At 32.1% G+C, this 27,504-nt stretch overlaps 1 protein-coding gene across 2 annotated transcripts in view; it reads right to left on the bottom strand.

Moving 5' to 3' along the window:
• Positions 1-9,249, bottom strand: part of LOC132757091 (GTPase-activating protein skywalker-like) — a 29,202-nt gene extending 19,953 nt beyond the window's left edge. The window contains exons 1-6 of one of the 2 annotated variants that reach the window (XM_060748275.1): positions 9,200-9,249; positions 4,569-5,332; positions 2,615-2,925; positions 2,016-2,117; positions 1,407-1,497; positions 515-615 (exon numbers count right to left, since the gene is read on the bottom strand). In XM_060748275.1, the coding sequence (XP_060604258.1) occupies positions 515-615; positions 1,407-1,497; positions 2,016-2,117; positions 2,615-2,925; positions 4,569-5,310 (1,347 nt within the window). In that variant the 5' untranslated portion in view covers positions 5,311-5,332; positions 9,200-9,249. The remainder of the gene's footprint in view (positions 1-514; positions 616-1,406; positions 1,498-2,015; positions 2,118-2,614; positions 2,926-4,568; positions 5,333-9,199) is intronic. The other variant, XM_060748276.1, reaches the window with a different exon arrangement.
• Positions 9,250-27,504: the final 18,255 nt, after the last annotated feature.

The following is a 27,504-nucleotide window of genomic DNA, read 5'->3' as shown; positions in this document are numbered from 1 at the left end:
CATATCAGTTCTGATGTTGTTTTTGTACGCTACAAGTGAAGATATATTCAACAGAAGCCCGGGTGCTGCTCTGTGTATTATAACACCTAAGTAGAATCCCTGACCTTCCTTCAGATAGTTATAACTGAGATTATATTTTGATATTTTGCCACATTTTTGCCTTCACCAGTTCCCCTAGTTACATGTAAAGCTTATTAAGACAAGGCAAGTCCATGGACAGCACATTCCACTTTTTCTCAGTCTTGGGTAGTTAAATATATGCAGGATAGAGGCATAACTATGCAAAAAATAATTTTAGGATCATCTGCCCACTTGAGATGGCGTCCTTTTATGACAATAAACATGAATACCAAGTTTAAAGTGAATAGCTTTTATAGTTTTTAAGAAAATATACCTTGACAAAAGGTTAACCTATGCCAAAGCCAATGCTTACTAGAAGGTCATGACAATAGCTCCATTTTTATTCTTAGAAAAGTGGAGCTAATAACTCAATATTACTTATAAGCCAACTAACCTTTAAAAGTTTATCAACACCGACTGGCACTTCACGACAGAACTGCCGCAGAGCTGACAAAATATTGCCCGTACTGTTGTCTTTCTTTGGCGATTTTTTGACTAAATGAAGTAAATAAACATTTGAAACAATAACATTTATCATAAATGTATATCATGTAGAGCTGATATTAAGTACTAAAACTGAGATTTCATTTATTTTATTTCTATATCAGTTACATCTAATGTGCATTAAGCCACAGGATGAATAAATTTTTATTTTCTCTAGAAGAGGACAACATGTGATTAATGTAGTAATAATGGATATATAACTTTTAAAATGCTTGCTACCTGCAGAAAGTAGCACTGATTGTGAAACAATTTGAGATAAAGGTTGCAATGTTAACAAATTTTTAATGCATTTTTTTATATTTTTTGTGTTTATTTTTTGTTTGTATCTTACGCCATACAAACACAGTATATGTCATATGGTGACTTTCTAGCTTTACTCCATGCATTATTTCAGACACAAGCAGGCACCTCCATAGAACCACCAACATTCTGTAAGCTAGCTGGACAGCTTCCTCGCATTAAATATTCCGAAGTCCCTGGTGGGATTCGAAACCACAGCGGTGCGGGGCAAGTGTTAAACAAAGTGGTATTCTGACATCCATACCAAACACTTAATCAAACAACTAAACTGAATTGCAAAAAAACATAAAAATGACAACTAAGCTAACTGGCCAATGAGTCACTTTTGGAAACTATAACAGAATATCAAATTTAAAAAGATTTAGAAAGTACAAAATATTTGCATTTTAATATTTAAGTACTGAACTCAAGGATGAGGGGCAAGTGATTGTGATAAGATATTATATATTATACTGTCAGATGAATGTCACTAAAATACATACTATTGGTCTTTGCAAACAGTGTGAGTATTGCCAAGGCAACCCGATAAAACACCTTGATACCTTCATTAAGGTAGCAGTCCATAATCCGTACCTGAAATAAGAAAACACTATTTAATGTTACTTTATTTCATAATTCCATAAGATGTGGTTGATAAGGAACATATATTTGAGTTTCAAGTTGATACCTTAAGAAATGAAAAGTTATAGTGAAAAATATTTTACTGCACCAAAACTTAAATGTGAAATCTGACGCAGACGCCGGGACGAGTAGGACAGCTCTCCATATACTTCGTATAGTGGAGCTTAAAACACCTTAATATTGGCACACCAACCTTTTACATCACAATTACAATACATGTATTGTATAGTACGTATACTACCATATTAGCATGTATAAAAGCAATTACTATTAAGAACTACCAACATCTCCGCTAAAAATACAGAAATGCAACAAGTTTTTGGTCTTTTAATATCAAAAACTACAGGGGGTTGCTAACAGTAGGAGAAAAACACATATAATATTTTTTTTTTTGAAAAAGGACCAAAGTCTGACCCCAGAAGTGGCCTAAAAAACAGATTAATACTAAAATAAACTTAGGACAAAATTACCAAGTATGAGAAAGGGAGATCTTCAAATATCCACCAGATCCATGTGTCAAATACCTGGTCCACATTACCACAATTTCGTACCACCAGCACATAACCAGATTTCTGAAGAAAAAAAGACAGAATTGCAAGTTAATGTACAGCAAATATAAAGTGGCGACATGGCTGAGTGGTTCATGTTTGGACTAGTTATTTCAGGATGGATAGCCGTGTTGGTTCAAACCCTGTCAGGGGCAAGGCGTTGCTTTCTTGAGCAAGAAATTTACACTTTTTGATCAGTTACTGGGTGGTTCCAGGAACATATTTGAGACAGTGTCTTATACTTCCTACACAATCATTTACTAAAATAAATTCTGTATAAACTAAATAAAAATGTTTGACTATCAGTTAATGCTATTTATAATGCTTGGCATTCACAAGTTGGCTATAAGCATAATTAATGACTTACAGTTTTCTTGATTGGGCTCACTGACCAAGAATCATTCTCAAAAGGGCAAGAGAAGAAGAAAGAAACTAAACTGTACATGTACAAGCACAAGTTGTTGAAGAACAAATAACATACATTTACTAAAAAAACAAACAGCAATTATTAGTATACATACGGCATATTTTTTGGCAAGATCTCGGATGACTAGTTTAGAGGCTTCCACCGATACTTTGGTCGTTGGTAAGAATCCGCTTTCTTTGTTACGCAGCAATGAATATAGACAGTTATAACACTGGGATACGTCCATGTAATGCAGGAACAAACTAAGTACAGAGAACAGAATCGGACTGTATATAATATCAGGACACGAGTGTTCCAGTACACACAGTATTTGTTTGGCACTGTGAATGCCATCCTGCGACAAGTGATAGTAGTTCAAGTGATCAACGTCCACAAACGCTGGAACCCTAATATCTGATGCATCTCCTAAAAATACGGAAAAAGAATTATTAGAATTTCGTATTTTCTTATTCACACATCTATAGAAATATATTTTTTATATTATAAGCCTTTAAAGCTGCATGTCCTCCAGATGGGCCCAAAATATATCAAGAAAATCAAAACTTCAGAAAAATGTACTAAGATTTTAAGAAAAGTAAAATGATAAAAGATTCAAGTAATGATTTATTAGACAATAAGTCTATAGTAACAAATGCAGTTAGGGCTATTTTGCATATTTTGACCTCTCTATGAATTTATGTTGATTTCGTGTTTGCAATTACTTTCTTATTTCACTTGACTATGTACACAATATTTTACTTTTAAACACATTTTTTAAAATTTCATGAGAATAAGTGTCATTCTGGAGGTATGCTGATTTAAACACAAAATTGAGCCATGCCATGACAAAGCCAACATAATGGGTTTGTGACCAACATGGATCCAGACCAGCCTGCACATGTGCGCAGTCTGATCAGGATCCATGTTTCTCTACTTGTTATACCGTTTGTACATGTAAGCGAACAGCACGAATCCTGATCAGACTGCGCGGATGAGCAGGCTGGTCTGGATCCATGCTGGTCGCAAACGCACTATTTTGGTTTTGTTGTGACGCGGCTCAAATGATCTTTATGGATTGTAGTTTTATCTAAAATATCTTTTAAACATATACATTTATATGTAGATCTTAATTATAGCTTTATTATAAACTGCTCCTAATAACATTACTAAACACATTCAATTAATTAATTCAATCTTATAAATATCAACTAAGCAGCAATTTTCTTTCAGTCAAAGTATATTTCATGCAACAATAATTCATTCGAATACTCATTAAAAAATAATAAAGGCGGTACATTCACTATGACTCATGTTTCTTTGAAAAAAAACACAAAAAACATTCTGCAGAACTTGACTGTCAAAACTCTAATGCAGGGCTGCAGATAGCATGCGTATTTGCGTTATTACCCAATTAAAATGTCTAAAAACCCAATAGAAATAATAACTAAGGGTAAGAAAAAGTAAATGAATTCTTATTTATACAAACTACATTTGAACTGGTGCGTAATGACGAAAATTATTACTTAACGCGTACATCAGGCAGATCATACTGTTTCAACATGTTTTAACCTTTAATTTCTAAAGGCTACTTGGAAATCTCCTAGGCCAATAAACCATAAAGCAAAGTAGTAAGTAGCTTTTAATAACTGTACAAAACCTACAAATGTCTACAATGAAGGTCAAAAATGTTGGGTAAAATGCATGAACTTGTACTTTATAACCCAAATTGGTTAGAGGGGGTAGGGTAAAAAATACAGGAAGAACTCAAAGAAAATAGAAAAACCCAATAGATCACAAAATAAGGGGTAATTACCCAATATACACAAAATGTTATCTGTAGCCCTGCTAATGTTACTACAGTAACAGAATGTATTTTGAATGTGGCAAAGACCTTGTCCTTATTTCATGGAAAATATGATTGTCTTTGCAAGCCATTATCTTAAGTTATTTTTATAACTCATAACTTTTCAATAAGTGATTCATACAGAAGGGTTAAAATAAGAAATGCCTTGATTAAGTTAACATACATGCAAGTCTTTACAACTAACAAAATAACTAATTATAGTTACCTGGTGAGAACAAATCCTCTGCAAATTCACTAAAAATATCATGATCATCGGCTTTGTGTAGGTAGTGACAAATATTAAACCATAAAGAATGTCTGATGTTATGTTTAATATCCCAGCTACCATTCCGTAATACAGCTTTATATTGCTTTTTCTGATGCCTCTTCAAGTATTGCAACAGCAGTTCTGCACTTATCTCTACAACTTCTTCAACACTGTGTTTAACCTTTATATCTCCAATCACAGACCTCATGTCAACAAATTCACTAAACACTTCAACAGTCTCATCTTCGACTTCCATATCAAACTTCACTTTCCCAGCATTTACAGATGCCATATCTACCACATCAGACTCATTCACCTCTACAAACCCTAATTCTTCCAGATTAATCTCAGACTTCTCCTTATTTTCAATAGTATCACCACTAATCTCTACTTCTGTAATATCCTTTGCACAAGATTTTTGAGTTTTTTCTTCACTCCCACTTATATCATGTTCACTTTGTGAATCATCAATGTTTTCTATTTGTTCAATATGTTTTCCAATACTTCCTGTATGCCCGGTCTCAGCATCGGTTACATGTGTTTCCTCAATCAATGAATCTGATCTATTTACTGACGGTGAAGGTGACTCACTGTCAGGTTTATCTGCCATATTGAATGCTTCTTTCTTCTCATTTCTTGTTTCTAGAGATGATTTTTTCTTCTTCGTACTTTTACTTGATACACAATTCAATGAATTCATCCCTGAAAAGCCTCCATTAGTCCTAAAAACAGAAAAAAGTACATTTGTAACTAATAAGTATGAAAAAAAAATCATAAACATGTACAGTAAGTTTTTTCATCAAATAAAAACACCCACCAAACCTTTTATTTATTTTACAAAGATTGTCACATATTCAGTGTTTTAAATATAAAGAGTAAAGTGGGGTGTGTCGACTCATTATGAGATGATTCATCAGTGGAGTGAATTGTTATCAATTCTTCTATATCATAGTACATGAGATAAATTATGAATCAGTCAATAGCAACAATAAACAAAGTATTAAGTACACATGAATGTCAAATAAGTTAATACACAATTTGATGCAATTAGAGTAATTTATAGGCATTTGTTTACCTACTGTTGTCTAATTAATTAGACATGTCAAAAAGTCTATCTTCACACAATAGTTTAACTGACTGTTGATCGAGAGTTTGGCTAGTTATTTCATCACAATTTACCAACTGCATAGCTTTTATTAGTATATGCATGAAATATTTTAGCACAGTCAATGCGAAAGTCAAAATTTTTTTCCGGCCACAAGGACTGGGATCCTTAGATTTATTTCCGGCCCTGATGATTTTTTCCCGGCCCGGACTCTGAAAGGTATTTTTTTGTAGGGGTGGGGATAATTATAAACAAAAATATTTAGAAAATATGAATTATCAGACTTAACTATCAGATACTATGAAAAAAATATACAAAAACATAATACATGTATATAAAGTTTAGTTTAGTTTAATTCACAAGAAAACGATACATCTTTCAAAGGTTGGAGACAAAATATGTTTTTGTCCAAGACAAGATGGTGGCCTACATTACTTAGCAAAACTGGTTGTATCTTGCGGTGATTTTGGTTATCTGGGTCTATGAATACAAGCAAAAATGAAAAAAAAGAAGATTGATCTTGGAAGTTTGCATATTTCAGAAGGCCAAAAATTTTCAAACTGGCTGAAATTTTATTCGGACATGAGGACTGACTGTATAGAAATTTATCTCAGCCCTCCTGATTTTTAGTTGGCGAGGTCCGAGGACCGACAGACTTTCGCACAGACTGTTAGCAGATTTCAAAATGTCAAAATACAATTATCACAAAGGCCCTTTGAAAGGGTACAAGCATAAGCATGTTTTAAATGAATTACGGACAGGACGGACTGTACCAGGGCGGACCGTGTGTTTGGACAGGGCGGACTGTATTTTGGAACAGGGAGGACAGTGACTAAAGACAAGGCGGACTGCCCTTTAATGAAATAAAAATATTTAAATATTAATGTTTCTTTGCTTTTGTGTGTGTAATTATCCGTCAGAATGTATCTGTAACTTTCAATTTATAAAAAGAGTGGGGGCAGTCTTTTTATATATTTAGGTTTATTTTTTTACCCTAAACATTTTCAAATATCATGGGTTGGTCATTCAGCATTACAACAACCAGTTTATTGAAATATAAAGTGACTTAAATTCAATTTGGCACAATGTAGTCACAGATTTCTGTCTTCCAGATGATATAAGTCAGATGCTGTTAAGTCATGGTTCTGGTTAGAAAGAGCACGAGGAATTTTAGGGGAAATATTAGAATTTTTAGGGGAAAATATACCTATTTTGGGCTAGGGGAAACAGCCTTTATTCGGCTGTAAAATACATGGAAAAAAATCACTGAATAGTATGTTTAAAAATATTACAATAAAGAAAATTGTTTAAAGTTTAGAAGCATTTATTTAAGCAAATTACGGATTTATAAATCCGTGCGCAAATAGATAATAATGTCTTACATATGAGATTTTTTCAATCCATTCCCATTAGCTTAAGCTACCTATTTCATAATTGTATGGGTCAATGTTTATTATAATGAATATAAAGTTAGATTAATCCACATGCCATGTGGACATGATAAATTCATATATATTTAACTAATACTAGATCGATGTTTTTAAAATTCTTTAATACAAATCTGTTCAATATCAAATCCTTAAATATACAACATGTTTATGATGAAAATGATACCAAAATATAATAAATAATGAAAAAGCAATATTAAGTTTGAAAATATGCATGGTCCGCCTCATCTCAATCCGCCCTGTCTCAAAATATGCTCCTTCCCGTCCAAACATATGGTGCACCCTGGTACGGTCCGCCCTGTCCTAGGACAAATTTAAATATTCTAGATATAATGCATATTCTTATAGTCTAAATTTTGCACACATAATACATTTTCAATGTTTAAAGTTTGAATTCAACTTATTTCAAAGGTCCCTTAAATACCTTTTTTATTACAAGTTTATAAAATCTTACCCACAGACACTTGGAGTATAGACCCCGCCCTTCTCCACCCCTAAATATAAAAAACTAAAAGTATTTTATTTATTACAAGAATTAATTTTGAAATTTTTGCTTATATCAGTATGAGATTTTAAGTGTCTAACACATGAACAACTTTGAAAAGAATTTCATAACGTTTTAAAAAAGTAAAATTTTTACCAACTACAATTTCCTGAAGATACCAAGCTTCGAAATGTAAACACAAAGTTCTGACCTACATATATTTCAAGTATTTATGTTATCGCATGCAATTCATTTCTGGTGTAAATCAGTTGATGAATTTATTCTTTTAATCAGTGTTTTTTTTCTTTATATAACTACTACCCTAAAACGGTACCATTACCAATAGAAAATAGACATTAAAATTCCCAATTTCCAATGTTAAATTCCCAAAATGACTGTTCAAATTGCCCACAAGGCAAAGTGATTTTTCTAAAATCATTTAAATCCAACATATTCATATAAATCACCACTCAATAGTTCTATCTAGACAGTAGAAGCTGTTAGCTATCTTTATTCATGATGTCTAATCTTCTTTGTAGCTGAAAAAATGCATTAAAAAAGTTCCCAATTTTAGTCAAAATAACGCATTTTTTCCCAATCAGTCTGGTACCGGCACCATTCCCAAAGTAGAGAAAAAAAACTGGAATCTTTCCCGTAAATTACAGCAGAAAAATCGCTGGGAAAAAGAACTTAAATCGCAACTACTCGGCCCTTTCAGTCAGACTTCTTGATTTGGTTTTTGTACTGATTAGGAGAAGTAACCGCAGTGTACGAAATTAGCAGTAGTCTTATAGCCCCTGACTACTAAATTTCTCCTCGGGCTACCAACTTTTCACAGTAACAAGCCCGACCAGGCTACTGTATTTTCAAAGGCAATATAAAAAACTGTTTTGAACAAATGAATCGTGCTAGTGAAATGTCTTTTGGGCTAGTGAATATTCCAATCTGGTAGTCCGACCAGCCTAGTCGATTCAAATCCTAATTTCTTACACTGTAACCGCTGCAGGGATTTTGGTTCTCGGCATAAATGAAAGCGCAAAACAGTGCCGAAACTCATTCCAGTCCTCTCACATCAAAGTTTGAATCAAAGAAAAGCGTACGTTGTTATCTTTATGAAATCATGATATTTCAGGGACTTTTTTAAACATTGTTAAAATAGCGGAAAACAAAATTTATGTTTAAGACATGTGACCAGGTCGTGATAATATGCAAAAATATTTAGACATACGGTTTGCACAATAAAAATAGACATGGTGTACATATAAGTGCGGATCAAGAAGGGGAGCCACGCACATAACCCAAAGTGTCTTGAACCTAAACTAGGCTCTACCATAGGCACTTGGTTTCGGGATAAAATAACCCTTGAGAGGTTTGTAGAACTCAAATATAATTGAATGTTACAATTTTTTTAACGTAGATGTTTGAGTTCAGGGTTATTTTATCCAAAGTGCCTATGGGCTCTTCTGTAATCTAAATGATTAAAATGAACAGCATAATTTTTGTGGGAACCATCTGACAGTAGCGACAATCTCATTGTTAGTATTTCTATTACCTTGTGTAAGCAGCTAATTATAAATTAACTGAAAATTGTAATGTAAAATTGAGATTTTTTTCATATGGAAAACTTGTTCCGGTTAGGTGGTTTCCTGCTTACATCTGTTGGTGCATGGTTGAACGGGGAACCAGCCGCAATCGTGCCAATCGCAACTTTTCGGCCTTTTCCGTCACTCTTCGGATTAATGATAATAGCCGATGTAGTTCCGATTGCAATCATGACAATTCGGGCGATTCCGTCATACTGCGGAATCAGACGAAGTAATATTACGGAAATCTAAGCTATTTTAGTTACTTCGGTAATCCCAGTTTGTTTATATAAATAGGATTTCTATTTTTACTTGATTTATCGGTTTAAACCGTAATGAATTATAAACGAAATTGTTCCGTTTCAATTGTTTTTCAAGAGGCAAAAGTTAGTTTCTTTTATAATTGTTTTTTGTCTGTATTAGTTTTATACGCTGTAGTAGTATTTAGTCTTCAAAGGGTGGTCCTGCTTATCAAATCACGCATGATCGAGTTATATTTAGATCTACTGAACTTCTTGGTGAGGTAATCTAAAAATAGCCCATGCATATCACGTGCTGATCCAAACTCCTCGCAGCGGTTACTTCCCCTAGTCTGTACAGTTAAAGTAGCAAAGCGTGACGTAAGAGCTGTGAGGAGTTTGGTGCTGATATCGTCTATTTGTGATCGTGTAACATAGTTGATACATGCTTATTAATTGATACCACGTAAGTGCATTTACTTGTCTATAAAGCAAAGGAACGATTTCGCTGCGAAAAAGGGGAAATGAAATGTGCACACTTGTTTTCCTTCAGTATCACGTTAGTATTTTTACGATTGATCATTTTCTTTATTTATCTAGTTTTATACAATAGAGAATAGATTTCAAATCGTTTTGACAAAAAATATTCGGTTTTCCAAAAAAACAAACTAAATAAACCCTTTATGATATACAAATACCGTAATTAAAAAAAAATGTGATAATAAATTGAAACCAAAAAAACACACAATTTTAAAGGGTTGGGATGAAGGCACAACTGTGCAAGCCTTTCCTTTTAAAAGGAAACTTTATTATTTGTTGTTTTTTGGTTCTAGACCGGAAGTTACAGACCCATATATGACTAAATACCGTCTGTTTACCGTTCCAATAATACGAATAACCGAAAGATACATAAAAACGGAAAGATACCAAATCAAATCAAATCAAATCAAAATTTATTTATTGTCGGTATATATATAACATTTTACAAAACATAAGCTATGTATAGCTTTTGACCGACATACATGCATAATAATATAAACATAAAACTCATAAAAGAAGCACATTAAGATATTAAACTTTGAAAGACAAATGGTAAAAGATAAGTTAAATTACTATAATATGGGATGTAGACATTAAATGTTATAATTCAAAATAAAATAATAATAATTAATAAATAGTAATGATATGCTAAGGATATGGTTAAAAGTTCTATACTGTATCATAAGTGAATAAAAAGATATATATCTAGATAAAATGCGGAATATATTAGCACATACATAAAATAAGATTACATTAAAAGTGGGTGGATACTGCTGATCTTGACCCAGGCCTAGCCTGGACTGCTATAAAAGAAAGGAAATACGATATTGAAAATAAAAAGGATCACAAAACTGTTACCACTAATTAGGTTTTATAAATAAAAATCCCCAATACAAAATTTGTAAGAAGTGATCAGCAGCCTCCTCAATAAGTAAACTTCGCAAAAAGCTGACAATAAGCAAACAAAAATTCAAGCATACTGGAAAAATAATACATGTACATAATCATTTATGTTGAGAATATTAACAAAATTTAAGCCAAATGTGAAATAAACAGATACATGTAAGTAAGCAGCAAAACAAAAGAAAGCAGGCAAGAAACAAAACTGAAGATGGAGCTAAACTATAATGCAGGATTATTGACAGAAAGTACATGAGCAACTCTCTCCATTCCATGCACCAATTAGACTTTTAAATTGGTCATAATTCACTTCCATTCTGAGGTGTTGAGGAAGTGAATTCCATAGTTTAGGTGCATAGGAACGAAAAGAGTTGCTGCCATAACTGGTGGTTCTTACCTGAGGGATAATGGCTACATTTTTATACCTAAAATTAAAAGAATGAGATTTTATATTAACAAGATACCGAAAATAAGTAAAGCTATTGAGGTGATTTGACTTTTATTGGAGATTTTTAGTATATATTTGCATCTTAAGTGAACTTTGTCGACTATAAATATTATAATTAGTATATTTTCAGAGTATATTATAATAGTGTACTCTATATTCTTTCTATTATAAATATAATGAATTGGCTGCCTTCCAAACAAATAAAATTTGGTCTTACTATTACACGCTTCGTTCATTCGCCAACTCTTTTTATGATTACTCTGTAAATCTTTTCTCTCTCTCCCCTATTGTATCTGCTGAAAGGAAAGAAATATTTTACAATGCTTGTAAACGTATTTTACCTTGCTTTGATTATTGTTGTATTATATGGAGTACTTATAACACTACGTACTGAATTTGAAAATGAAAAAAAGTAAAAAAAATACCGTATAAGTCCAATTTTTTATGCGGTATTTTTTTTTAAAGATTAAATTGTTTCATTTTTTTTGTATATTCTTGAAGTTTGAAATCTTAACTTTCATTCTTTATACAGAAATTGAGAATTGAATCATAAATAAAGAAATTAAAGGGGCAGCGTGTTTCTCTCTCCGGATTTTACAGTGCGTTTTTGTTTTGAAAAAAATGGTAAACTTTGAAAGGACAGAAGTAACATTTTTACTCAATTTATTTTACTTATAAAGATATCTCTAGAAAGCTCATTAAGTAATCTTTAATTTGATACCAAAATCATTTAAATTGATTAAGAAATAAAGAAGTAATTAAGTAGGGGGCGCCGTGTTTTAATGAGAAAAAATGGGGAAGCGCCGGGTTTTATACTTGTCCTGTTGAAGGCATCTGTCTGTCGATTTAAATGTTTGTTGTTTATATCTTTTTATATGCGTGTACATATTTGTGGATTCTTTACCTTGTTTAATTGAAGGTCATATTCCAAACTAGACATGTAATTCTCGATGTGTTACCTTCATGAAATAAAGCGTTTATTATTATTAATATTACTAATAATAACACATGTCTTACACTTACCAAGACAATTATATATTACATTATACATATAAAACATTATATATACATATGTATATGCATTTACATATAACTAGAATCATGTGGCTTAGACCAGCCACCCAAATTAAGCACAACGGCCCTACAATATTCCTATTAATCGAACGAGTACCCCCATACCCTACAATAATTATTATTGACAGTTTCGAATATAAACGGAGTTCAGAAACTATTCTGAGTCTACCTTAATCTTTGATCCCTAGGTATTGGTAGTCCCTAAATCGTGTAATGAGATTTATAATCATAAAGTATCCCCGTAAAAACGACTTCATAAATACATTGTACCTGCCTGTCAGCCTATCTTCATTTATCAATTAACTTTTCAATATTAGACACGCTTTCACTTCAAATGTAGGCTAATATGAAGTTTACCACGACATTATGAACATAAAACAAGGCTATTTATGCAAAAAGTACGGCCTTTACGAGAAAAGTCGGGTTTTATGATATTGATTGGCTCTCCAACTCGGTCATTATGAATCTGCTTTTGTTTTGCGTTATCATTGAAAAAGTCGCCATTTCGAATTGCTGCAAGGTAGGTTTCTGAGACTTTTTTAAATCAAGAATCTCATTTGAATACCTCACAACAACGCAATTTTACATTACTTAATTTTTTTGTCACTAAGTACTTACCTTTTTTTAAGATTATGTGTAGTTAATTAATACAATTGTCAATAATTAAGTGTTTTCATAATGGCCTTGTTATTGGGCTTTAGACTGTCATAGTAACCTTCGGCCTTTCATGCAATTATGACAGGCATCAGCCCAATAACACTTAATTATATTGGCATTATAATACTAGCTGTAGCTCTCCAAACCTTCGCAAGGTAGGCTTCGTAGCGAAGAGTAATGCAGCAAAAACGAAGGTCTGATTTTAACGAGATAGCCTACATGCCTGCCTACATACCTACATACCAACATTCAAAAAGATTATAATAAGAAATATGTAATAGTAATATCTGAAATATTACTTCTTTTTCTATATTCATTCCATTTTTTCTTTGAAAATCATGAACTTTAAAAAAGATGCTAGTTCAAATTAAAAGGTGCGCAAATGTTCATTTTTATTCAATTATTTTTCTGACCAATTCTGTATATTTTGGAAAAAATATCGGGTTGCGTACTACAAGCACGTTTCAGTTGTTTCATTCAAAGTGACTTGGTACATAATGGAAGGACTGTAATACGATGATTAATTAGATATGTTGATAGTATATAGCATTATACACAATAGCAAATCACAAGAGAACTGTATTTGAACGTTGCTCGTTAAGGTCAGACTACTGTATCATTTTTCCCCATAGACTTACATTATAAGAAATGACCACTTATTGAGTATTCATGATAAATATGTGATTTTTCCAGAAAAAAAATATTTACGTCTTTTACAGACTGCATATCAGACTGGTGTCCCCCTAGTTTTACACGTGCCAAATATATCGAGAACTCAAATATGAAATGAATCATTTCGGCGTATTTTATGTTTATGATGACGTAATTTTGCCTGAAAAACTCGTTACCGACTACTGAAAACGCTTGTATGGTATAAAAAGTTTGCGTACGACAATAAAACTTACTGCTCTAAAACGGTCAGATTACTGCGATTGGCTGCATAAAGTGAGAGAAAAACGTAAGATTCAATGGTACATCAGATGATTGGATGGCAAAGTAATGATTTAAAGTATGAACATTATTGTACAAACTAACACTGCATTGTTTTCTTAAGAAAATGAACTGTTTAATAAGTGTCTTGGTTAATTTCTCATATCGATATTTGCATTTTTAAAAAAAGTATGTTGTACTGTATATGTCACTCCTGTAATCAGCAGAAAATTTCAGTGAAAAGGGTAATCATCTTTGGGGACATTTTGCGAAAAATTTGGCCGATTAACCATATATAACAAAATCAATTTAATGTGTCATTTCTAGAAAATTCACTTCTTTAGCATGAATACTTAATCTTAATGTTGGTTTAGTAGTTATTTCTTATAATGTAAGTCTATGGGAAAATGAATACAGTTGTCTGACCTAACAGTTTAAATGTTTCAAAAGGAGACAATGCATTTGATCATATAATATGCTAGTGACATAAAATGCAAAATTTGACGTTATGCCCATCCAAGAGTATACAGTAAGTAAACATTGAGAGTCAAAATAAATTTACATTTTTTTTTGCATATTTTCCTTCAATTTTATAATTTACTTCGCATGGTCGATAAATAACTCGCTTGGTCCAAGGAAATATACATCGGAATTTACCTATAACGTTCTAGATATAAAGAGTTTGAGTAATTTTATAATTTAGGCAAATTATTCTTTATACTTACTATTTTTCAAATGTCAGCTGCTGGTGAATCAGCAATATAATCAGTCATCCTTTTGAAATATAAAGTCCAATGAAAACATGAGTATAATGCCATTTTAAGAACACCCCAAAACGCAAAATTGAAAATGTTGCATATAAGCAAATTATTAACTTTTCAAGCAAATGATAATTAATACGAAGACAAATTATAAAGGTATTGATAATAGTAAAACAATAAAGAGATAATATAAGAGTAAATATGAATTAATTCTCCAAAAATTCACAATTGGGTGCCTTATTAATTAGTGGTAAGTTAACATTATGTACACGTTAACATACAAAAGTTGTTTTCAGTGAAAGGGATAACTTTTAATACTTATTGAAATTCAAATACCCTAAACATTTTAACATCGGATTAGCCAACCTCATTTGTGAATCATTTTAGTATCAGATTAGAAAACCTTACATTGTTTTTAATGTTTAGTGTCTTACATTATTTTTATGTTATGTTAAGTGCAATCTTGAATTTAAAGAATACAATTTTAAACAATAAAATGATAAGTCATTAAAAAAGTTGGCAGTGTTTAAGATTATATAGCATATTCTACGTCTTTATCTGTTATGTTTTTGTCTGTTTATCTGTATTATTTTGTTCTTTGGTATAATGGTATAATTATATCAAAATACAAAATATATCTCTTTATTTGATCTTATTGAATTAATTATACCTTAATATTGCGAACATCTGGCATTGTAACAAAGTGTATATACGCTGTAATCACACAATGAAACGTAAATATCATAACGCATACAAGCAATTATAGGACAGTTTGTAAAGATGAACTAAGTCGGAAAGCGTGATTCTGTACACAAATAATAAAGGTATTGTTACTTCATACATCACAACATGTCGTCTCCTGGACCTGATGCGATATCGATTTCAGTAAGTTAATATTTACTTTGTTTTAAAGTCATTATATTTACGCTTTCATTGTGTCTAACATGATCATTCGTATATTTCACTCTTTAATTTTGAACACATAAAAAAGATAAGATGATTTTGATATATTTTTCGAAAACATAACGTACATGAATGGGTTGAAATTTTAAAAATAATGTTTTTATCAATTATGACAAAAGATATATAAAGGGACACTTTTGCTCTTGAATAATAACGGGCACAGTAAATCGAACTGAATAGAAACTCATTGATAACATCAGCTATGTATAGAAACATAAAAGAATTACTAAATAATATTATCAGAGTGAAGACAATAGTTTTGATCTTGTTGTGCCGCGGGGGGGGGGGGGTATTTAGTTTTACCTGTGTCATTCCATCCATACTAGCGTCCGTCGTCCGTTCTCATGTTGCGTCGCACGTAACTCAAAAAAGTATCTGACCCAGAGTCATGAACCTTTACAGAAATATTGATCAGCATATGTTACTGTGCACCTGGGTGTTTGTGTATGGATTTATTCTGTATTTTTAGAGCTATTGCCCTTGACTTAGTAAAAATATGCAATTTTCAACTTGTGTCGCAAGAAGCTCAAAAAAGTTTGACCTAGGACCATGAAACTTCACAGGAATGTTATACAGCATGTGAAATTATTAACCTTGTGTTTTGCTTGTGGATTTATTCTGTTTTGTTAGAGTGGCGGAACCAGGTCCGGGCTTCAGGGCTGCAGCCCCCCAGCTTGACCCTAAGATATGTTTACCAGCTGGGCTGGAACATATTATTTTGTCAGTTTCAAACTTTATTGGCTTTAGTGTACTCCCTTATCAAAACATTTATTGCTGTCATCCAGTTGTTAATCTCTTAATCCTGCCTGGGGGCTTGGCAGAGATCTTTATCTATCAACATGTTTGACTGACTTTAATGTTTTACCTGCATAATTGATTGGTTTATTACTTTCCAAAGGTCTAATGAAATAATAGTCACAGATAGTTTCAAATAGATACGTTAAAAAGTACACCCTATTAAACTTTTAATCTTTTTTTCCATTTTCGAAAGCTCTATAATTAATAAATTGAAAATTATCATTTGTAAATTAAAAAAGGCGAGTTTTATGAAGATAATATTAAAGGAATCGCATTTTAATAACTAAGAAATTAACTAAGAATTTTATCAAGATGAAAAGATTGGTCATTTGCTTTTAGTAACTTTTATGACCAGTTATATTTTTTACCAGTTATATTTTTTAAATAAAATTTAAATTGTACTGACCTCTGGATTCATAGATGGAAAAAAATTCTTATTGAATATTACAGTAGTGTTTGAAATTATGTTTTTGCACAATAGAAAGGCAATATTTTAATACCACTTTACTTTGGAAAATTGTCTATTATTCAGATGAGTAAATTGATCAAGTGTTTGAAATTATTTTTATCAACGGTCGCGCATACAATGCTTACTACTTAACACCAGAGGAATTCTATTTGAAAGACCTTGCATACAAAATACAGTGTGATGTAAAAGCATCCAAAAGGTACCATAAACAGCACTAGAAAGTCAAGGAAATAACACCATTTTCAACCTCATATTTCAAAATTTTCTCAGTCTATGGAAGGGGATACCCCTCCCAGGCCCACCCCAATTACATACATTTTTTCTTAATTTCATACTTTATCATATACACAAAATATAAGCAAAGTGCATTGCCACTCATAAGATGACCTATAAAACACATCAAAATTGCATTGTTTTAATGAACAAGATGCTGGCCCAATCTTCAAACAAAAGTGCATATTTTTTCGCTTGTTGTGTTATTATTTTTATCAAAATCTTCAACCCACATGTCAGCCCCCCCCCCCCCCAGGAAACCATGCTCTGTATCCACCCCTGGTTATTGCCTTTGACCTAGTAAAAATTAAAAATTTTGAATATGTGTTGTGCGTAGCCCAAAAAGTATTAGACCTAGAGTCATGTAACGTATTTGGAATGTTGGTCAGTATGTGCACCGGGGGGGGGGGGGGGGGGAGTCGATTGTTCAATATTTGTATAGTTATTGCCCTTGACATAGTACAATATAGCAATTTTCTATCTTAGCTGCGCTTTGACCTAGAGTCATGAAACATTTTACAGGAATGTTGATCAGCATTTGAAGTTATGCACCTGGTGTTTTGCTTGTTAATTAAATCTGTTTTGTAAGAGGTATTGCCCTTGACTTAGTAAAAAATTGAGTGGCACGTAGCTGAAAATGTATTTGACCGAAGTCATGATACATTATAAGAATGTTAGAGTTATTGCCCTTGAATTAGTAAAAAATCGAAATTTACAATTTGTGTCGCATGTAGCTCAAAAGTATTTGAGCTAAATTCATGAAAGTTGACTACGTAAAAATTATTCAAAAATGTTGTGTTTTGTGTACAGTAGAATCCCTACTTAAGACCAACCCGAAATTAAGACCACACCGCTATGAATGCCATTTCTTTAAAAGAACTGAATGTTCTGTTCTTTATATAATCAATGGTTACATGATCCAGAATTAAGAACATCCCGCTTATCCACTTTTAAGACCACCTGATTCAGTCCCAATTTATTATTTTATTCTTTATTTGACCCCATTATTGAGACCACTGATATTAAAGTTAACACATATCTTATCTTAAATTTGTTGTTATTATCTGTGCTTGACACTTGATTTCAAAAGGTGTCAAAAACTAGTGTTATTTGGGTTATTGTATGAAAAAATGTGTGAAAGTAAATTTTAGAGTAGTTTAATGTTGCTTTCAGCACATATTTTTGTGAAGAATAAATTTCTTATTTGATAGGTGAATTTTGTGTATAATATAATAATAAATGTTCAAATCAGACCAAATAGAATTTCATGTTAAATTTCTTCAGAAATATATTTACCTCCATCAGATTAAATATTATAACATACTTTTAAATTATTAAGATGCATATTGTTTGTTTATATAATATGACCAAAATAGAGCATGGTCATAAAGTATATAATCAATGATAAGAATATCCACAATTAAGACCACCCGCAATTAAGACCACTTTGGACCAATCCCAGTGGTGGTCTTAATTATCAGTTTTCAATCTGAAGAACAAACAAAAGAAAATTTTAGTCATATGAAAATATATTTTAGGCAATTGAGAGATCACATGAATCAAATTCACACATGCACGGCATCTATAACATAAATCACATATACAGTTCATCTACTTCTTATACAATTGAGCATAATCAAATACATACAACCATTGTATGAGAACACACCTATATTATGCATTTAAGTCATTTATAACTCCCATCAAAATTTGTTTGAACATCTATTTGTGATCATAATGATTACTACAAGAGAAATATTTACTATAAAGCAATTTTTAAATTTAATAAAATACATGTATTAATCAATAAAATATATAATATGATATCAACTATCAACATATTAATTGAGAGGGATGGGTGGGAATTTTTTTATTTTCAAAACGTGATCTCTATGTCAACGAAATACAGAATGACCAAAATGTCCAGGAAATAAAAGGTCAAAAATATTTACCGCCACAGTTGGAAATGACCAATAAAAAGATGTTTATTGCTGACGTAAACCAAAAACAAAATTCGACTTATGAAAACGTTGAAAAGGTCAACTTCATTCAACCTTATAATTAAGCTATTTTTAAATCTAAATAAACAAAATTATCAGTTTTCAATCAGAAGAAATAACAAAAAATTTTTTTTAGTCATAGGACAATATATTTTAGCCAATTGAGAGATCACATGAATCAAATTCACACATGTGCTGTATCTATAACATAACTCACATATACACTTCATCTTCCTCTTATACAAGTGAGCATAATCAAATTCATACAAACATTGTATGAGAACACACCTATATTATGCATTTAAGTCATTTATTACTCACATCAAAAATTGTTTGAACGTCTATTTGTGATCATAATGATTACTACAAGAGTAATATACACCAAAAACCCAAACCCACGGCCAAATAACAAACACGTAAGTAAGAGCATATAAATACACTCAACAGACTATGAACAAATCTACCAATTGCCTTTCTTATTACCTCCGTAGTAGTATAACCTTCAAGACTAGCCATCGCCAGCTTGCAAGATAGAGCCTTTCCTGAGAAACGGTGTATCTCAGGCAAAGACAAAGAACATAACTTAATAGTAAAGGAATTTAAGTCATTATTAGATTCAAGAAAACAACTGAATAAGAAACAAACTAACTATTAATCAAGGTAAATGAGTAGTAGTAAATAAACCACTAAGATAATTACATATTATCTCCTTAGCAGAAATAACCTTCAATACCGGCCAATACCGAATTGTAAGATTAATAATATCTGTTATATATGTTGCGGTTCGGAACGGAATATCCGTCCCGAGGGGACCCGTCCATTGGGCGGTAACGAATCGCAAACATATGTCAGATATTTTTTCTTGCATATTCTGCCATATTATTTCATATTTAAAATGCCTTACCTCAATATGATATATGTTCATCGAAATTAAAGTCATTTCACCCATAACTATTTTCTTACAATAGCGTATGAACTTACAACTTAAATAACAACGGTGAAATGACGTCATCATAAGCACATATTTCTCTTCTAAAATGACGTCATTTTAACGCGGTTCATTCATAAAGTGTGCTAAAATGACGTTGTTGTTTGGCACGCGACTCATCTGGCACCCCCCATGCCAGATGAAATTTCCGGCATGGGTAAAACTCACGGAAACGCCAGTCTGCTATGCAAGAATAAGCCTTTCATGAGAAACAATGTGTCTCATGCAAAAGCATAAAGTCAGCATCTTTCTAATATTACAACTTTGACAATTTATCTTAAAGATTATTTAGAATAATGCTCTTGATAATCTTTTATCCCAATTCATGTGACATCCAACACTTATTATTTCAGGTGCGCAATAGTATTTATTAAGAATTCTTTTAAACGCCGGGTCCCTTCAAGATTTAGATGCAAACCCCCATCTTTAATGGCATAATACTCACGGCATAGTATACCGCATTTCAGAAATGGCTTGAAGGTTCTTATAGATGAAACCTTTCTGGACTTGCATAGTAAAACTCATTTATCATTTAATTTTTTTACTCTATTGTCAGTGGACTCAAAATCAATTGGTAGAGGAATAATAGCAGACACAGTAATGCTACCAGTAGATTGAAATGGAACGTAAGATATCAAATCATTAATGGATGAAATAATCTCATCCTCTGAATGGGGACCAGTAACATCATTGGTGCCAACATGTAAAATAATGAATGATGATCTTAAATCTACCTGACCCTGAGAAATTCTAAAACTTAATCTTGAAATATTAATCCCTGGAAAAGCTGTAATTTTGGTGTCCCAAATTCCAGAAACAGTTTCGCTATGGAGTCGGAGACTATTGTACACTTGCCCAGTGGTGGATGACTTACATGTTCTGAAATACAATGCCATACTTTACATGTAATTTTAAACATAAAATATATGAGATATATCTTTATTTATTTTACACTTATCCTCTATAGAAAGTGAAATGTAACGTTTATAAACGTCAGAATGCCAATCTCCAAGAATCTGAATTTCATCAGAACTGACATTATTCCTAAATGCTAGAGTGGCAAAACCACGTCTGAATAAATGTGAAGCGTACAAGGAAGAATCTAAACCAATATCATTCAAAACATTACGCAACTTATTTTGAAATAAATAATAAGTGACAGGTAAAAGAAATAAAGCATCTGAAGATACACCAGGTACAACCTTTAACATGTTATCATAAGCTGTAGCTGGACATAAATGGGAACCTTTTAATCTCAATAAAGGAGTCTGTAAAAGCCTTCGCAAAACTCGATAGTTTTTTACCAATTCATGGTAACTATTAAATTACCATGAAAACGAGTAACATCAGATCGAAGTAAACACTTATGATTAGTTAAATCTTTCTTTACCAGTGGTAGGAACCAAATTTGATTTGCGAGCAAGTAAGAAAAAGGCAAATATATAAATAGGCACCAATAAAACAAATTCTCAGAGTCTTTAAAGTCTTAAAGCCAAACTAAATAATTGTTAAGTATGAAAGGAATTATAGGTTCGGCTTGTTTGACACTGTGACACTTCAACCTGGAAATGCCACGAAGAGTAAAATTAACCAGAAAAGTATTCATTTCATTTAAATCAAATCCAAGTAACTGATGAAACGTTCTAATCCCACTTAAATAATTACGAATACTAGACACTAATTTAAAAGAACGACTCAAAAATTGAGAATATAATTGAAGAGTGCTTGTAGTCAATGGTAGTGGCAGGTAAATAACATAACTTGAAATACATGCAAAGTGAAATAAATGATTCCCACTGAATATTTAAATTCTTTCTACTACTTCAGCATATGCTGAAATATTTGACAGTTTCAACTCAGACTTGAGAGTCTTCAACTGTAGATCTACAAAAACCAGAAAAAGAAAAATTACCAATCAGTGACAAAAACAAATCTTGATCCACCACCTCACAATACTCTAAATAAAATCCAGTTGTTAACTGAAAAAAATCATCCTTGAATTTATCATGCTGGGACCAACGAGACAAACAATCAGAGATTCGATTTTCCATACTTGACAAATAAACAGCTCATTGAGAATTGGCTAAAAAACAAATTTCTCTCAAACCGTCCTATAACATTGAATGGCTTTGCCAGGATTCAAGACTGAGCATATTTTCTCATTATCACAATTAACGACCATCATTTTACCTTTAAATTCATTTTACCAAAGTCGTAAAGCAAGAATAATACCAAATAATGCTAACACTGCTATAAATATTCGATTTGCAATATTTTCTGTAAATCAGAATGAAAATAGTTTCCATTGTAAATACCACCACAGCCTGTTCAACACGCGTCCGTTGAGATAATAGCATCTGGAGGTGACAAATTTTCATACAACATAATAGAAACTCCATTGTATTCTTGTAAAATCTTATGGTCATCAAGATAATTAAGTGATGGTCATCAATATTATTAAGTGATGTTGAAGATCTTACTGTAAGAGTCTGTGATTCTGTAATAAAACCATCAACAACAGTTAGAAACCTTGGCGCCGTATTGGACTCTCATTTAGACATGGAACAACATGTGAACTCAGTTTCTCGTTCATGCTTCATAAAAATACGACAAATAGATTAAATTCGGAAATACTTGACTATTGATTCAACCAGAACCTTGATAAACTCGTTAATGACATCAAAATTAGATTACTGTAATTCGTTTCTATATGGATCTCCAAAGTACGTTCTCAACAAGCTCCAAATTGTTCAAAATACGGCTGCTCGTGTTATTACCAGGACACCGCGTAACTGTCACATAACCCAAGTTTTAAAAGAACTCAATTGGCTTCCTGTGCACACCAGAGTCGATGGACAGGCACCTACGTACATACGAAAATGCTAGACATTTATATCCCATCCAGACAACTTAGGTCCCAGAATGAATGTTTAGCACTTGTTGTACCGCGTAGTAGGACTGTGACTTATGGTGATCGTGCTTTTATGACGGCAGCCCCTAAACTCTGGAATACCCTACCTAGAACACTTAAAAGCTGTGAAACTCTAACAGTTTTAAACTCACTTATTTAAGAGGTTTTATTTGGACTGATTATTTTTTTAGGTTCTTACCTGTTTTTATTATTTATATGGGTCTTTCTAACTTTTTAAACTACATTTGACTTGAATTTGTGACTTGAACAATATTGATGTTTTAATTTGTTTTTTTCTTTCTTTTAAATATCGTATCATTTATTTTGTTAATATGTACAGTACTTTTGAACGTGTCAATGTGCATGAAAAAAGTGCTTAAGAAGTTTGGTACAGTAAACTTCACATATAGCGAACACGGTTATAGCGAACTTCCGGTTATAGGGAACAATTTATTTTGGCCCGAATTTTGCCCTTCTTTATTTAATATAAAAATATATGGTTATAGCGAACACGGTTATAAGGAATTATCGCTTATAAGGAACTCATTTCTTAGTCCCAATTTAGTTAATGGTACAGAAAATTACACTTTCATAACTAACTCCAAAATATTGGCTATTCGTAAACTTTCGTTTTCATTCGCAGGGATTAAAACTCGGGCGAATGTACCGTTTATCGTTGTATGTACTTCAATACATCTATTCAAATGAATTTGTATAGTTTTCTATTTAGGATATTTTTAGCATGAGCTCTTTTCACCAAGATAAAACGGTTATTTATTTACTTTCTTCAATAGTTTTGCTCGAGTAAAATAATTATAATAATTTATAATCGGTTTTCAACATAATCATGCATGCTTGCAAGCATGATCCATTGCAAACTGCAAAGTACGCTTGATTTAAATGATAAGAAATCTATATCTTGCATTAGTAAAAAACACCCTTAAATTATAAAAGAGGATACTGTATTCAATATAAAAGGAAGGAAAAATCGAAAATCTTGTTTATTCTAAATCATGGAAAGAACACGAAAAGAGTTTAGGAACAAATATTATATTTTATGTGAAATTGAGATAGGGAGTAAAACTAAAACTGAAATAGCAATGATTTTCAAATTCAAAAAAGTACGCTCTCGGGTATTGTGTCTAAAATATAAATAAATGACTAATATTTATATTTCTTAATCAAATGCTGACAATGGTAAACAATCAGTTCGTTATATGTAAATTTGTTCGCTATAAAAAAACTCCTGATACAAGGAACTAATTCGCTATATGCTTACAAGGAACTCCGGATATAAGGAACAGGTTTTGAATGTCCCAGTGAGTTCGTTATAAGCGGAGTTAACTGTATATAATAATAATAATAATAATAATAATAATAATAATAATGCCACCAAAGACCTAGTCTTTTTTAACCTCAGATGGAATAGGAACGTTAATATGGGGATGATAGCTATACAAATCTTTAAGCCAGTTAATAAGCCTGCTAATAAAAATCCTGCTTGACCGCACACATGAAGCCGCAAAATTAGATTTTACCAATAAGTGATTGTATTTCTCTAATTGTTGCTACTGTTTTGTGTAACCATACCTAAATTAAATTTTTAATTTCTTTTAATCGTTCTTTAGTTACATCCATAATCATTGAATTTCTATTTAAAAGGACCCCAAAAAGGCATTAATACCGGAGGTGGACAAGCTTTATCAACTGACTCAATAAAACAACAACCCCTCATGACTTGACCTAAACAATTATATGCAAATGACGAATTTTGCCTTGTTTCAACCACAGCTAGGTCATCAAGATAATTAAGTATACAAATACCAATATTATACATAATAAAAGCTATAGCATTTGTAACACTTTGACATATTTGAGCCACAGATCTAAGGCCCATACTCAAAACAGTATCACAAAATATGAGCTTTTTCCAACAAAAGGCAACTAATTTATAATCACTTGGACAAATACTCATCTGTCTGTAAGCTTTATGCAAATCTTTTTTAAACATTAGACATCCTTGACCTTGAGATTTCACTAATTGAACAAAGTCATCTATTCTAGGAAAAACCAAATCAACATGCTCATTTAAATATAAATCTTTATCAATGAAGTCATTTACAGCATTACCTTTTGGCATACTCAAGTCTAAAATAATCCTTCTTTCATCAGTATTTTTTTGGGAACAGAATTTAATGGAGAAATTTTCAACCCCAAAGTAAAAGGATTTCTCTTGAATGGACCTAAAATGCAAGAAGTATCACTTTCTCTACCCAGGTATTTATTAATCTCATCCGGATAATCATTAGCTCCGGAATGTTTCCTTTATTTCCATGTATCAAGTTGATCAAAACGAGAACTTTCTTCTAATAAACCAATGGGAAAACCATATTGTAAAAGATCACAAACTATTGAATCATTATAGTTTGAACCCAACATACGCCTCAAAAAGTCAGTATTCATATTATTGTTAACCTGTATTCTATAACCATCATAATTATGCAAACCAGATTGACGGACTGATTCATGAATAACTACTTTGTCTAAAATAGATGTTTGACTTTTCTTTGTGACTTTACAAACGTTACATTTAACTGAATGATTGCAAATAGCATTAATTCTCAAAGATTCTACAATATTCTCAAACTTATCTTTTTTACAATATTTTGGAAGAAATAAATCAACAGTTTTTTCATGAAATTTTACATTTTTCTTTAAATCATCATACATATATTTCAGTCAATTTGAGGAATACGGACAAAAGCTTGAGCACTCAGGATGCTCTAATTTAACTTTGTCTTTCAGCTAACACGAAGCGCAAATATGCTGAGACAATCTAGCAACCCCTTGTCATATGAGAAGATTTCTGATTACATTTGTTTCCTTGGTATTGACTACAAAACCAAATCTTATCAACATTATCTGTTGTGCTCTTTTCAGCGCTGTGCTTAACATTTTCACCTTTTTTGATTACATGGCTTGTCAAAATTGCTGACTAAACATATTGATAAGAGTCTCCCAACTGGAGATGACCAAATTCTACATCCCTTAGTACAGCGGCATAAAAACTCTTAACAACAGAAAAATCATAAGATTAACAAAGATACATCAATTTCTTTAACAGTTCAATTCTAGCTTTACGCTCTAAAATATGAATAGAGGGATTGGAAATAACTTTATCAATTGTGACTGAACCAGTTACATATTCAAATCTAAGACTTGACTGCGGATACTGCTGTCTATTTACAACCCTATCCCCAGCTTTAGCCAAAATACCGGACTTTGTTTTATTTTTATAAGAATAAGCCGTATCATAATCCTGTTTAGAATCTTCTGAAGAACTCGAACCAATTATCTTTTTCTTACTACTTTTAAGTACTTTTGCTGATTTATTTAAAGAGCTTACATTACTATCAGAGTCAGAATCTGACTCGGAAGTAGAATTTAAAATATCTAAACCAATTTTGTTCAACTGTGATTGAGCTTACATCGTAATTTTTTGTTCTTTCGTAAATCGTTAATAGTAATTTGATCAAAATTTGTAGCATCTTAAACAGATGATTTTTTTACCAAAGTTACCTTTTCTCCGCGATTTTGATGACTGATTTGCCTCACCTCTTAATTTCTGGGCAATTTGTCTCCTTAACATCTCTGCCTCGGACATCTGTTCTTTTAACTGTCTTTTCTCTTGATGTAGAGCTTGTAACTCTTTCCTCATCTCAAGAATATCTGGGCCTATTGCACCCTCCGCATCCTGTTTATCCGAATTCCCGACGTCTTCAGGTTTGGTTATTACTTCCGATGAATCTACGTCTCCAGAAAACAGTTTAAGATCGGTTATGTGCCCTTGTGTCCATAAGGATTATTCTTCCTCGACTCCGACACCATCATTGAGCAATTTATAGTCAACCCTTTTTCCTCTTTGTGGTAAGGACTTCTTTTGAACATGTTCTTTCTCCTTTAAAGACATGATGTCTCTAATGTCCTTGAAAATGCTAACACGTGCATTAAATATGTGCGAGTTTTGTTTTATAACAAAACGAAGATTTTTTAAAATGTTTCCTAAAATCCTCTCAGTTAGTATTTTTAACTGACTGATAAACACACCAGTCCATAAATCAAATTAAAATTTTCAACTAAGTTGAACCATTCTGTATGAAAATATCAAGAATTTTTTTCTTATTTTCAAAACATTTGATCTCTATGTCAACGAAATACAGAATGACCAAAATGTCCAGGAAATAAAAGGACAAAAATATTTACCGCCAAAGTCAGAAGCGACCAATAAAAATATGTTTATTGCTGACGTAAACCATAAACAAA

Source organism: Ruditapes philippinarum, unplaced genomic scaffold, assembly GCF_026571515.1.
Source record: "Ruditapes philippinarum isolate M1 unplaced genomic scaffold, ASM2657151v2 ctg840_1_1_1_1, whole genome shotgun sequence".
NCBI lineage: Eukaryota > Metazoa > Mollusca > Bivalvia > Venerida > Veneridae > Ruditapes > Ruditapes philippinarum.
This window is presented reverse-complemented; position numbering and strand designations above follow the sequence as displayed.